This window comes from Bufo gargarizans, chromosome 1 (genome assembly GCF_014858855.1).
Source record: "Bufo gargarizans isolate SCDJY-AF-19 chromosome 1, ASM1485885v1, whole genome shotgun sequence".
Taxonomy (NCBI): Eukaryota; Metazoa; Chordata; class Amphibia; order Anura; family Bufonidae; genus Bufo; species Bufo gargarizans.
The window spans coordinates 68,452,281-68,466,282 of NC_058080.1; the positions used below are offsets into that span (position 1 = coordinate 68,452,281).

Sequence of the window (14,002 nt, forward strand, 5' to 3'; positions counted from 1 at the left end):
GGTCTGACAGCGAGACAGCCAAGAAATTCTAATGTGGATGGGGATGAGCAGACAAGTGGCCATAGTGAGAAAAACACAAAATAAGAAGAAACTGCAAAAATTGGTATACTAGGACTTTCTGCACCCTGTAGGTTATTCGCGGTACTGCATAATTTCCATTGGACATACTTATTGTGTGCACTGGCTGGGTCATTCTGCACAATGCATCGTAAGAACACCCTGCAAGAATCTAACATACTTTTTAAGATAAGTATACAAATACACTTCCTCAGGACGTGGTCACAGCAGGAACAGTGGACAACAGTTTTAAAAAGGGTTTAGATGAATTCTTAAAAATAAATGACATTAATGCTTATGAAAATGTGTAGAAATCTGAGTCTCACTTCCTTCTGGGATTCCTGTCCCCACCTATCCCTTGGTTGAACTTGATGGACTTACCGTATGTCTTTTTTCAATCATATCAACTATGTAACTATGGGTACGACACTTTTAGAAATGAATGACTAATAAAATACCTAAACTTTACGACTCATCTGTTGGTAGAATTTACTTTTTCACTAATAAAACTAAAGATTAAAAATACCTTCAGAATGTTCAGTTTTCTCATAGCTGAACTGGTCCATAACGATGGCTTCCATCAGTTTTCGTACACCAGTCATTCCTTCATGTAAGTGCGCTATGTACATATCTCTGACCTTTGGAGACTCTGTGCCTGTAATGCCATCATGATGTTGGACCTGAAAAACAGAACCCAAATATCATGTGCACTATGGCTTCTTATTCATGTGTCTATCAACAAACTGTTGACGATGTCTAGTAGCATTGGGGTTCTGAGCTAGGATCCAATCAAAGGGTGACATCTGCATGGAGTTTCTATGTTCTCCTGTGTTGAGTTCTTCACTTTTCTTCCACACTCCGAATGACCATTAAAGGGATTTTCAAGAACTTACCTGATGATTTTAGGAAAGTTGATCAATATCAGATTGGTAGGGGTCTGACTTCTGCCAATCAGCTGTTTTCAGGAGCTGCGGCACCAGAACCAGGCACAAGAAGAGCACAGCTTTGTAAGCTGTGTAGTGGCCATCAGGGCCGCTTCAAACATGGGGCAAGCGGTTAGGGAAGCCACCTTTCACAACTAGAAATATCGGCCAAGTTTACACTGATAAAGAGGGAGCATGGCTTAACAGTGGGTGTTATTAGGTATCTGTTTTGCAGTCTGCAAACCGCAGATCTGCTCGATACAGATACTGTCCGTGTGCCAGCAGAATATGGAGACCACAGCGGTGCAGTACAGCGCCTAAGAGCTGATACTCGACAAAGGATAGGAGAATATTCATGAAGGGGGGGGGGACTCACTAATGACAATTTTGCACTCGGCCAACCAATGTGGTTACTACAGTGGCGCATTCAGGCACACACAGCTCCTGAAAACAGCTGATCGTCGAGGTGCCAGGAGTTGGACCCCATGCCGATCTAATATTGACGAGCTATCCTAAGTAAGCGGTAGGTCATCAATAGATAAACCCTAGAAATCCTCTTTAAAAACATTCACATTTAATGGCACAGACTTGTAGACTGAGAAGACGACTGGTAGACCAAGGCCGCAATGAAATATCAAGTTAAACACACACATCTTGAACAAATAGAGAAAGAATTCACACATTTACTACACATGTGGATCCAGAAGCAATGTCACATTTTCATTTTTGACTGGCGGTACTGTACACTGTTTTTCCACAACAGACACTTAACACCTAGATTCAGGATCCTTGACAAACTTCTGATCACTAAGGGTCCCACTGCTTGGATGCCAACCAATCACTAGGACAATGTGGATAGGTAACACATCTATTGTGGGAAACTCTATGTTCAGTTTTACCTCTGAGACAGCCCATCTGAGAGCCCGCAGTTGTTCCAGTGCCCACATCTTGCAGACTGCACCAGATGGATACTTCATCAGATACCGAGTGAATGCAGACTCCCCCGCATACAGCAGTGAGCTGGCTCTGCGCGCTACCCCTTTAAGGACATTTCGGGATGCAAAGAATCCTGTCCAGGCTTGAAATACATCTGCAAGTTAAAAACAGTCCGTACTTAATACTTATTCGAGAAATATCCACCATCCATGTCACATTTATCTATCTAATATCCATCAAACATCCATCTCACATATATCTGTTTATTGTATCTACCTATCTCATATCTATCTTCCATCCACCGAGTTCTGAGCTTGCTTACACACCTGAAGAGTAAGGGAGGAAATCCTGACTACCTCGAATCTCCCAGGTTATGTTCCTGTTGTATAAATTTGTAAAATATTCTCCAAGCGTTGCATACTGTACAGTCACTCCAAACTCTGCTTTACTGTTGATATATTCCAGTAATAAATCCATGTTATTAAACTGGACAGAAGAATTGAAGAACTGCTTGTCGCACCCCTGTAATGGCAACCGTGGAAAAAAATACATTAAAAAGACACCAACATCAGATTAACCATATACTGTAAATCCAGTTGTAGATCGGCAAGTTACAGGAGGCGTCTATCTACACTGCATACAGCAAATCTGTCACGTGCCCAGCTGGTGGTATAGGTAGCTATGAGGGTGTAGTGGTCATTTACGTGTCTGATCAAATGTGGAATAGATTTTGGTCAATGTCGGAGACGAGTTGCCCCGGTCTGGGAGTTAACACAGTGCACAAAAGAAACCGATGAATGACAAATCCAGATCTGTACAGGTGTATCCAGTGCTGTGTAAAAGGTATTTTCCCCTTCCCTTTTATCTTTGCATATTTCTCACAGTGTGAGCCATTGGAGAAAACGTGGAAGAGTGATGAACCTTCCCAGGAGTGGCTACCAATATTTCACCAAGAGCGCATTGACGACTCAACTAAGAGGTCACCAAAGAATCCAGATGAATATCTAAAGAACTGCAGGCCTCACTTGCTTCAGTCAATGTACACGATTTCCCCCCAAAAAATAATGACACTGGGAAACAAATGGCATCGATGCTAGAGATGCAACGTCAAAACACTGCTGACCAAAACTAACACAAAGGCTTGTCTCTCATCTGCCAAAAAACACCTAGATGAACCTCAACACTTTTGGGATAATAGTCTGTCAACTGATGAGTCAAAGGGTCACTTTTTGGAAGACATGGGTCCTGTTACATCTGGTTTAAAGCTAACACCATATTACGCCATAAGAACATCACACCAACAGTTAAACATGGTGGTGGTAGTGTGGTGGTCTGGAAGTGCTGTGTTTCTGTAGGATCTGGACAACTTTTTTAACTGATGGAACCATGACTTCTGCTCTACACAGGGACATTTGCGCCGCATAGCAAGGACTCACAGCACAGCTTCTTCCGGGTCCCGATGTGTATTATGACCTGATGCGCACAGCGTCAGGTCATAGTGTGCGTCTATGTGCACTACGTCCTGCTGCTGTGCACGGTCACCACAGCGTGACCCGAAAGAAGACCAGGAAGGGCGACTACAGCTAGCACAGCACATGCGCCTCCTGCATGCTAATGACCTCTTCCATAATGGAAGAGGTCATTAGCATTCAGACTATAAGACGAACTGCCACTTTTCCCCCATTTTATGGGGGGGAAAAAGTCTGTCTTATAGCCGAAAAATATGGTAACTTGAAAAAGATCCATCTTTGGTTCTAGGCTGTAAACAAGCAGGACAACCTGGTTGGACACCATCTAGTGTGCATTTAGCAGCAGGTATCACTGGACATAAAATGCTTTGATTTTTTCCTCAATTTTTTGGCCTCCAGCCACTATGGGAGGTGAGACCCTACCTATCAGGCATTTATGATGTATCCTAAGGATTCGCCATAAATGTCTATGGTCTGAACAGCCATTTTGAGTTTGTCAGTCTATTTGTGTTTTACCCATGCAGTTTTCTGACGTACAAAAGTAGCAATCTTTGGCATAAATGCTATTTTGCGCCAAAATTGCAACTTTTTACCCTTTTTCACCTCCCTCACCACTTTTACATAAAGCAGGCAAGCCATGGATGGAAGGAGGCAGAAAACTGGCACACATTAGACCAGAAATCTACACCATTATTAAAGGGTAATAATTCAGGTGCATTGTACACCAACAGCTATTAAGACCGGCGTAAGAATGCCAGTCTTAATACATTCCCCATAACATTTAATACGAAGCATTTAACTTGCTTGAAATGAAGCCTACAGGAACCATAGTTACCCAGGGCCACAAAACATCATTGCTTCTAAACCAGGCGGCTCGCATCTTTATGTTCTTCACCATGGTTTCTGCATACTGGTGAATGCTGTCACTTGTAACTGGGAGACTCATGTTAGGATAAATACCATCCTTTGGTGGATCAGGAAACAGAGCGACTCCATTCCAATAAAATCCGGATCTAGAGAAGTGAGAGGAGCCAGTTACCATAAATTGAGCATTATGTGGCCTGGGCGTTTTTGTTTTCTGTCTTAGAAATCTGCAAATCCATAATACACGCCTCAACATTGAAACTACAAGACCATGAAGGAAAAGTTGTGGAATTATGGAAATCACATCGATAGACATGTTAATTATAGGCAAATTCTAAAAAATGGAAACAAATTATTGAAAACCTCTTGAAATGAAGACCAGAGGGGTCCACTATCATAAATGATGCCACTCCAAAGCATAATTCCGGGAGTAGGACTGGTGTGATGTTCTCTTGTGAAGGCCTCTTCATGGTGTTGCCCACATGGTCTCCAGACCAATCTCGGACTATCACTACATCCAAGACAAAAGCTGGTCTCATTGCTAAAAAGGGTAGCCCTCCATTCCAGCCTCCATTGCCGTCTTGCTGTACACCATGATAGACTTTGAAAACAGTGGTGTAAGGACAACCTGTAGCTGGATGTCTGGAGCCCAATATCATGAAAATGCCACAATAAACATGACTGGCCACAAACCTGTCAGAATAGATGTCCAGGATCTGCAGAGGTGTAGCTGTGGGGCACAAGGGGATTGTGGGGTGAGGAGTCTTCTGGGTGATGGGTGTCATGGAGGGTGACAACAAGCCATTCTTGCCTTGGCCAGGGTTTTTAGCTACAGGGCTTGGACAGCAAAGGCTTAGCCACGAATTTTAGGATCTGGCCTACAGACTCATCTGATAGTGATACACCCAGCAAATTTAAAGGCCATGGACACCACTGAGGGCAATTTTTTATTATTCAGTTTTACAGATTTTTGAGCTAAAAATCATTTTTTCAGTTGATCTTTGTTAAAAAAAATGTTCAACAGTTTTTCCTCTGCAGATTTTTCACTGCATTTACAGACTAATGCTCTCTGCCTCACCCTGAATCCATCATGGAACTGCTCTGACGGCTCAATCAGTGACCCTTATTTCTGAACCCCTGACAGATCATAAACACACATTAAAGTGAAATTCTTACCAAATGGAAAATACGGTTTAAACTTTTGTTTATGATCTGTCAGAGGTTCCGAGATAAGGGCTACAGATCGAGCCGTCAGAGCAGTTCCCGGACAGATTCAGTGTGAGGCAGAGAGCATTAGTCCGTAAATGCAGTCAAACTGAAAGCTGTAGCGGAAAAACTGCTGAACATTTCTAACAAAGACTAATAGAAAAAATTATTTTAAGCCCAAGATGAGTAGAATGCAATGATTTTCCCCAAAAGTGTCCTTTAATATTAAGTTGATTCTTTATACGACTGTACCTGTCGGTAAACGGCAGGTAAGAAGGGGTGCAGTAACTGAACTGGTCCATGACATGCGTAAAGATCTCCTGCTTCTCAGATAAGGAGCGAGAGCCTCGCCAAACAAACTGCAGCTTCTGCAAAGAGAAAATAATGCAAGAGCCACACAGCTAATGGTGCTTTGTACCCTGGAGATTAGGGCTTGTTGTGATGATTCAGTCCTGGCATTTACAACAAACAACTAATAAATCATGCAGAAAAAAATACTAGTTCAGAAGAAAAAACTGGCCCTTAGCCCAGGAACCCACGAGAGACCTGCACAGGGGAACATAAGACTACCACATACACATGAAGAATCCTCATAGCTATTCACACAGTCCAGTAATTGCTGTTATCAGGGGAACAACAGCCACAAGGGGGCGACATTCTGATATGTTAACAACAGCCACAAGGGGGCGACATTCTGATATGTTAACAACAGCCACAAGGGGGCGACATTCTGATATGTTAACGGCAGCCACAAGGGGGCGACATTCTGAAGTGTGAACGGCAGCCACAAGGGGGCGACATTCTGAAGTGTGAACAGCAGCCACAAGGGGGCGACATTCTGAAGTGTGAACAGCAGCCACAAGGGGGCGACATTCTGAAGTGTGAACAGCAGCCACAAGGGGGCGACATTCTGAAGTGTGAACAGCAGCCACAAGGGGGCGACATTCTGAAGTGTGAACAGCAGCCACAAGGGGGCATGTTCTAACATAAGAACAAAAGCCACAAGGGGGCAATGTTCTGGCCTGATATAAGCAGAAGGGGGCAAACTACTTAAAAAAGACAAAAAAAAATAATATTTAGACAGTGACCGATCAAACACTCATTCAGCCGACAGCTATTCCTTCAGACCACCCTCCCTGACAGCCCATGCAACATAACCCGCTGGGTGACGATTAAAAGCGCCCAAATTAAAGTTTTTTTCCAATACTTTTCTACTGATGGACGGAGCTGTGTAGTTCTGCAAACTACCCTAGAACAGCTAATCTGTGGGGGTACAGCGTGTCAGACCCGAGCCAAGAGATATACCGTATATAGTCAGATATTGAAGGCCTATCCTGAGGACAGGCCATCTGCAGCAAAGGGGTGGACAACCCCTTTAATGTCCAATAAACCAGAAAGTCTGATAATCCGACACCTTCAAAGTACCATGTTTGCCAAATTAAAGGATGTTTTATGAGAGAAAGTTAGTAATCATATTGCAATGCGTTTGTCTGTATACATAATAATAATAACAACAACATCATTACATTCATACCTTGGAATCCTGCATGGCAGCCTTACTGTCATAATCAATGCGGGAAATAAGGTGGGCATTGAATCCAGACATGGAGAAAATGGTAGGTGAGGTGGCAGAAGCTCCAAAGGGGTCCACGTGCCAAGAAAACTGGGGCCTTACTCCAAATGTTTCATACAAAAATCCATGGCCCTCTGTGTACAGACATATGTATTATTCAATGTTCGTTAGTTTCCAAGCACACCTACATAATAACCTGGCTGCAAAAACTATGAAAACTAGCAGGACCCTCACCGTCAGGCCTGTATATGGACCAGACCTGTCCAGATTTTGAAGACCCCTTCATTTAACACAATTTCGGTATGCTCCTGCCTAGATACAAGCGGTATGTCAATTCTGAAATTCTGACTAGGGGAATATAAAAGGGATGCAGGGTTTATTTGGTTTTACGGTAATTAAAGAGGAGCACTGGCCAATCGAAGCGCACAGCTCATAGCCAGGCTATGAGCTGTGCGCTGCGATTGGCCAGCAGTGCAGCAAGGGACACGCCTCCTACAAAAAAATCAGTCCAGTACAACAGACGGAGCTGAGTCACCGGAGCTTATACCGGGCGAACGGAGCGGCACCCAGGCATACTAGTAAGTGCAGGGGGGCCCCTGGGCGCCGGTCTGCCCACAGGTATAGTTAGTTTTTAGTTTGTACAGTAGTGAAAGGTCCTCTTTAAATATTGTTGACCAATCCTACTGATGACGTCACATGTCGTAGACCCTTCCAGCAGCTGATCGGGGGGGGGGGGGGGGGGGGCTGAGAGTCGGGCCTCCACTGTTCTGATATCGATGACCTATTCTCAGGATCGTCCCTTTAACCTCCCTCCCTTTTAAATCTTTGCTGAACGTTTATACAGCGTTTCCACCAGCAGGCGTCACTATCGGAAGTGTAATTCTTGTGTATTAACACAGACCCTATTGACTTCAATGGGAGCTTTATAAATGCAGTGAGTGCCCTCTAGTGGTGGCTGCAGACAGCCAGAATGTTATCATTTTAGGGTTTGGCCACACATGTGGGATTTAAGCAGTTGTTGAAACCAAAACCAGGAGTGGGTTAAAAAAAAAGGAGAAGTAGAATCTGTCCTTAAAGGGGTTGGCCCATCTCACGCATTAGTGGCATATCGCTAGGTGCGCCTATCCCTAGAACAGAGCCCGCAAAATAAAGAAGAGTGGACTGCATTGCCGCACTTAATTCATTTCTATGGGAGTGCTGAAAAGAGCCAAGCACTGGCTCGGCTATTTCCGTCAGCCCCATAGAAGTGAATGGAGCGGTGGCTGCGCTTGCGTGGTGCCCTTCCCAATAATTTCTATGGGACTTTCTATGGGATTTCTATGCGCCACTCGGCTAGTTTCAGGATTCCCATAGAACTTAATGAAAGCCGGCTGCGCGGTCCACTCTCCTACACTTTTCGAGCTCTGTTCTAGGGGTAGATGCAGATCCTAAGGGTGAGATACTGAAGCGGTTACACTGTATCCCTATTTCCTAAGAAGGCCCAATGGCTTTACTGCTGCATAAGAAATTAGCACTATTATAAATGGCACATGGTAGGCCGGGGCCTTGTAACTGAGATTGTAGTAAGGCCCAGGAGGCCCCTACTAACCAATCAGATTGCAGATCTCATTTCTCAGCAGCTCTCTGAGGAATAAAAGCAGCAAACTGATTGGTTGTGATGGCAACTTTTCCATTGGTTTTGATAAATCTCTTCCATAGTGTATACAGTGAGTACCTGTTAGCTGTATGATCTGATCGTCCACTGTGGTCACGGCTTCATCATGCATCACTTGCCCCCCAATAATGAACTCCAATTGTCCCTCCCGTACCAGCTGATGCACCTGCAAACACCAGAGGAAATATTATATAGGGTAGAGTGCCTAATGTGTAAATATATACCCCTCATATATGACGTCCATACAAGCTGACAGGGCATATGGACAGAGGTTGTGGGTCATGAACCAACCCTTCATTCTGTTTCCATATATGCGTGTCTAAGCCTCATTTTTCCATTCAGTTACATTGAGCTTTATTGTTATGCCATTTTTATTTTAGTACTTTCTTTTTCATTTTAGAAAAAAAAAAAAAACGTAAAATTTTTTCACATTTTTTATTTCATTGTGTACTCTTTCCTTTTCATTTTTATATAGAGGGATATACGGTATAGTTTATGGTCCTCAAAGAGGTTACAAGCTGCAGTTTGGGCTGGTAGTGGTATTCTTTTTATTAGTTTTTTTCTTCACTCATTCATTAATTTTACACATTGCACCCGCATAAGTTCAGAGAAGGCCTTAGGCCTCTTTCAGACGGGCGTTGCGGGAAAATGTGCGGGTGCGTTGCAGGAACACCTGCGATTTTTCCGCACGAGTGCAAAACATTGTAATGCGTTTTGCACTCGCGTGAGAAAAATCACGCATGTTTGGTACCCAAACCCGTTCGGGTCTGGGATCGGTGTTCTGTAGATTGTATTATTTTCACTTATAACATGGTTATAAGGGAAAATAATAGCATTCTGAATATAGAATGCATAGTAAAATAGCGCTGGAGGGGTAAAAAAATAAAAATAAATAATTTAACTCACCTTAGTCCACTTGATCGCGTAGCCCGGCATCTCTTCTGTCTCCTTTGCTGTACAGGACCTGTGGTGAGCATTCATTGCAGGAACAGGACCTGTGGTGACGTCACTCCGGTCATCACATGATCCATCACCATGGTAAAAGAACATGTGATGACCGGAGTGACGTCACCACAGGTCCTGTTCAGCAAAGCAGACAGATGAGATGCCGGGCAGCGCGATCAAGTGGACTAAGGTGAGTTAAATTATTATTTTTTAACCCCTCCAGCGCTATTGTTCTATGCATTCTATATTCAGAATGCTATTATTTTCCCTTATAACCATGTTATAAGGGAAAATAATAATGATCGGGTCTCCATCCCGATCGTCTCCTAGCAACCGTGCGTGAAAATCGCACCGCATCCGCACTTGCTTGCGGATGCTTGCGATTTTCACGCAACCCCATTCATTTCTATGGGGCCTGCGTTACGTGAAAAACGCACAAAATAGAGCATGCTGCGATTTTCACGCAACGCATAAGTGATGCGTGAAAATCACCGCTCATGTGAACAGCCCCATAGAAATTAATGGGTCGGTATTCAGTGCGGGTGCAATGCGTTCAACTCACGCATCGCATCCGCACGGAATACTCGCCCGTGTGAAAGGGGCCTTAGGAGTGATTAATAACTTTACATTAAATTTTTATTGCCAATTTTCTATAGTAACAGGGTCCAATACATCAACAGACAGAGGGTAAATCAGCAATAAAAAATAATAATAATATAGCCTCTGAAGACTCACTGCAGAGCTGCTCTGGATCTAGTAAGACCTAGCAGCCCCTGCAGATATGGGGACTACTCAGGAAGTGTCATGGCTGCTTCCTGAATGGTATACAAAATACACACTAAGGCCTCATGCACACAGCCGTTGCATGCATTGGGGACTGCAATTTGCAGCCCCCCATGCACGGGCAACATCCGCATGGCTGCCGCAGACGGATCCAGACCCATTCAACTTGAATGGGTCCATGATCCATCCGCACCACAAAGAAATAGAACAAGTTCTATTTTTTTGCGGTGCAGAGGCACAGACAGAAAACCAATGGAAGCACTCCGCACCTTCCAGATTGAATGAGTCGCAATACGGGCACGGCCAGGCAACGGCCGTGTGCATGATGCCTAAGAGTCAATTAAACAGAGGTTGGGACCGCTCTTTTGCAAGCTCGACTGTCACCGACAACTGGCTCCCCGCTCCTGCAGCTTCACAATGTCCGCGCACATGCAGGCACTTATGTGAACTGACCATCCTGTGGTCCGCAAATAGTTATATATCTAAAAGATTAAAGGGGTTGTCTAGTTTGAACTATTTCTTAATTGCAGGTTACCCCCCAAAAACGCCAAATACAAGGAGATTTGCTTTCGGCAGTAGGAACCATAATTTAACGTCTAAGGTTACTTTCACACTGGCGTTTGGTGCGAATCCGTCATGGATCTGCACAAACGCATCCGTTCAGATAATACAACCATCTGCATGCGTTCAGAATGGATCCGTTTGTATTATCTTTAAAATAGCCAAGACGGATTCGTCTTGAACACCATTGAAAGTCAATGGAGGACGGATCCGTTTTCTATTGTGCCAGATTGTGTCAGTGAGAACGGATCCGTCCCCATTGACTTACATTGTGTGTCAGGACGGATCTGTTTGGCTCAGTTTCATCAGACGGACACCAAAACGCTGCAAGCAGTGTTTTGGTGTCCGCCTTAATAAATCTCCCCCTCCTCTCATGTAGAAGGCCCATTCTTTAGCATTTCTCTATCTCCGGCTCACCTGTTGCTTCTGAAATTCTCCGGCCACCGTATCCCACCACAAGCGAAAAAATTCCTGCTCGACCACAATAAACCTCCGATGCTTGGCCTTTATCAGCTCTTCCACTACTGTCGTGTAGACGTTGGCAGCGTAGGCATGCATGCTCTCCTGGAATGATATCACTGTATTTTATTACTACCAGAAAATATGAAAAAAAGAAAATCTGTGCAAAGGGCTGCCGATGTAGTAACCTGAGTGGAAGACAACGCAGAACAGTCACAGGGCAGTAAGGGCTGGAAAGAAAACTGACGTTTCCTTAAACTGACCGAGACCAAGGTTATCACTAATAGACCCGTTTTTTCAACCCGATTATATATTTTTTTTTTTGTTGCTCGAGACCCCCTTTCCCTCTAGGACCTAGAGTTCTGAAGGGTCGGTCCATCCATTTATTACATTTCAAATGATCAGAACACCACAGCTTAAAGGCTATGTACACCTTTGGGGCTCATGCACACGACCGTATGTATTTTGAGGTCCACAAAAAACACCGAACAGTTGGCCCTTCATAGAACAGTAATATCCTTGTCCGTAATGTGGACAATAATAGGACATGTTCTATTTTTTTGTGGAACAGAAATACGGACATACGGAAAAGGAATGCACACGGAGTAACTTCCAGTTTTTTTTGCGGACCCATTGAAGTGAATGGGCCAGCTGTGCGCAAAAAAAAAAAAAACGGAACAGAATACAGAAAGAAAATAAGTTTGTACATGAGCCCTTGGGGGGAATTTTTTTATTATTTCATAGTACTAATTTTGAGCTTTATATCTTTTTTTCAGTTGTTTTTATTAAAAATGTTGAGCCCCTTTCTCTGTGCAGCCTTGAGTTTTTCTAGTAGCAGGATCTGAATTTTCACTCTGTTTCAGCTGACGGCTCCTTATCTCCGATCTCCTAACACTCATTATAGCTCAGTTCTTATCTTACTAATAAGCATTTATGACCTCTTAGTAGTTTAGAGATACGGTTTATTAGATGACCGACACAAAGTGAAAGTACCAGTCACACAGCTAGAAAACCAGCTAACCTTTTATGACAGAACGGATCAATTTTTTTAATAAAGACCAATTGGAAACATGATTTTTAGTCAAAAATGAGTAAAATGCAATCATAAACAAAAATTGCTTCCGAAGGTGTACACTGCCTTTAATCTAACAAAATCCGCTGTTTCATGGGGCTCTGATATTAAAAGGTTGCCTGATCGCACACAACCCCTTTAATTATATCCTGAGCAGCTATATAAGACAATGCTCAGAGGGGTTTAAATACCGAAGACCTGTCCTAAGGATAGGTCATTAATATGAATTGGTGGGGTGCGACTACCAGCACCAATGCCTTTTTATACTATACCAAGCACAGCGCTATACATTGTACAGTGGCCATGCTCGGTATTGCAGATCCTTCCTGATGGGACTGATGGACGTGACATCAGAGGAAGCAGCCGCAGCGCTCGCTGAGACCACAGTCAGGCCCCCAGCTTGTCCTAGACGGCCATACCAAGGGATCGGCCGAATATGCAAGTGTACTCTATGAGGAGAGTGGAGAAAGATGCTGCCAGACACTTCTGACGAAGGCTTGTCTATCTCCGAGGAGAACAAAAGGAGAGGGCGAATATACTCCACATTTGTCAGGGCAGAGTTGAGAGGTCCCCCATATACATTAAAGTGTTGGCTGAACCCCCCATTCTCAGATGACAAAACTCTAATGTGTATGGGGGGCTCAAGTATGTCAGCAGATTAGTAAGGGCGCTCATGCACACGACCGTTGTTGTTTTGCGGTCCGTTTTTGTTGTTCCGTATCTGAGTTTATTTTCCCTCTGATTTAAGTCCTCTTCCGTTCCGCTATTCCACAAAACATATCCTTATGGTTTCCGTATTTGATCAGTTTTTTTAAGAATCGGAAACGTAAACAGTAACTTATTAATCACCAAACACATGAGCAATATGGGCTGGGCATAGCATTTCTACAGTACGGATCCGCAAAATACGCATGTGTTCCGTGTGCGTTCAGTATTTTTTGCGGACTTCAATGTGGCCTCGGACCGTGATTTGCGGACAATAATAGGACATGTACTACTTTTTTGCAATACGGAAAACGGAATGTACACTGAGTACATTCCGTTGTTTTTGCGGACCCATTAAAGGTAATAGTTCTGCATATGGTCCGCAAAAAAAAACAAAACGGAACTGAAGCAGAAAGAAAAAACGTTCGTGTGCATGAGCCCCAATAGAGTGAGGCCTCATGCACAAGTGTTTTGTGATCTGCAAACTACGGATGCGCAAAACATGGATATCGGATGTGTGCACGCTCCTTTCCAGGTGTTCTGACCATCGCTGGAGTGCAGATAGACCGTACCTTTTCCTAAAGTGTGCAAGCACGACCACCACTGATGGATCGCAGGGTGGTCATAACCCCTGGAAACAAACCGTATATAATGTGATGGAAAAATGAATCCAGCCGGCAAAGGAAGCAATATGGATAATAACAATACATTAGTAAGTGCGTTGTATTAACTTTCTCTACATGATAAATGCCACTTGCTGAAGTGAGACAACCCCTTTAAGGCAAGTTTTTAGAC

At 43.7% G+C, this 14,002-nt stretch overlaps 1 protein-coding gene across 2 annotated transcripts in view; it reads right to left on the bottom strand.

Annotated features, from left to right (window-relative positions):
* Positions 1 to 14,002, bottom strand: part of MAN2B2 (mannosidase alpha class 2B member 2) — a 40,472-nt gene that overhangs the window by 24,696 nt on the left and 1,774 nt on the right. For both annotated transcript variants that reach the window (XR_006390217.1, XM_044296209.1), the window contains exons 2-9: positions 11,389 to 11,535; positions 8,743 to 8,848; positions 6,990 to 7,162; positions 5,708 to 5,823; positions 4,221 to 4,398; positions 2,243 to 2,438; positions 1,880 to 2,070; positions 584 to 737 (exon numbers count right to left, since the gene is read on the bottom strand). Coding sequence is in view for 1 of the 2 variants with exons in the window: in XM_044296209.1 (XP_044152144.1) it covers positions 584 to 737; positions 1,880 to 2,070; positions 2,243 to 2,438; positions 4,221 to 4,398; positions 5,708 to 5,823; positions 6,990 to 7,162; positions 8,743 to 8,848; positions 11,389 to 11,535 (1,261 nt within the window). In the remaining variant the exon portion in view is untranslated. The remainder of the gene's footprint in view (positions 1 to 583; positions 738 to 1,879; positions 2,071 to 2,242; positions 2,439 to 4,220; positions 4,399 to 5,707; positions 5,824 to 6,989; positions 7,163 to 8,742; positions 8,849 to 11,388; positions 11,536 to 14,002) is intronic.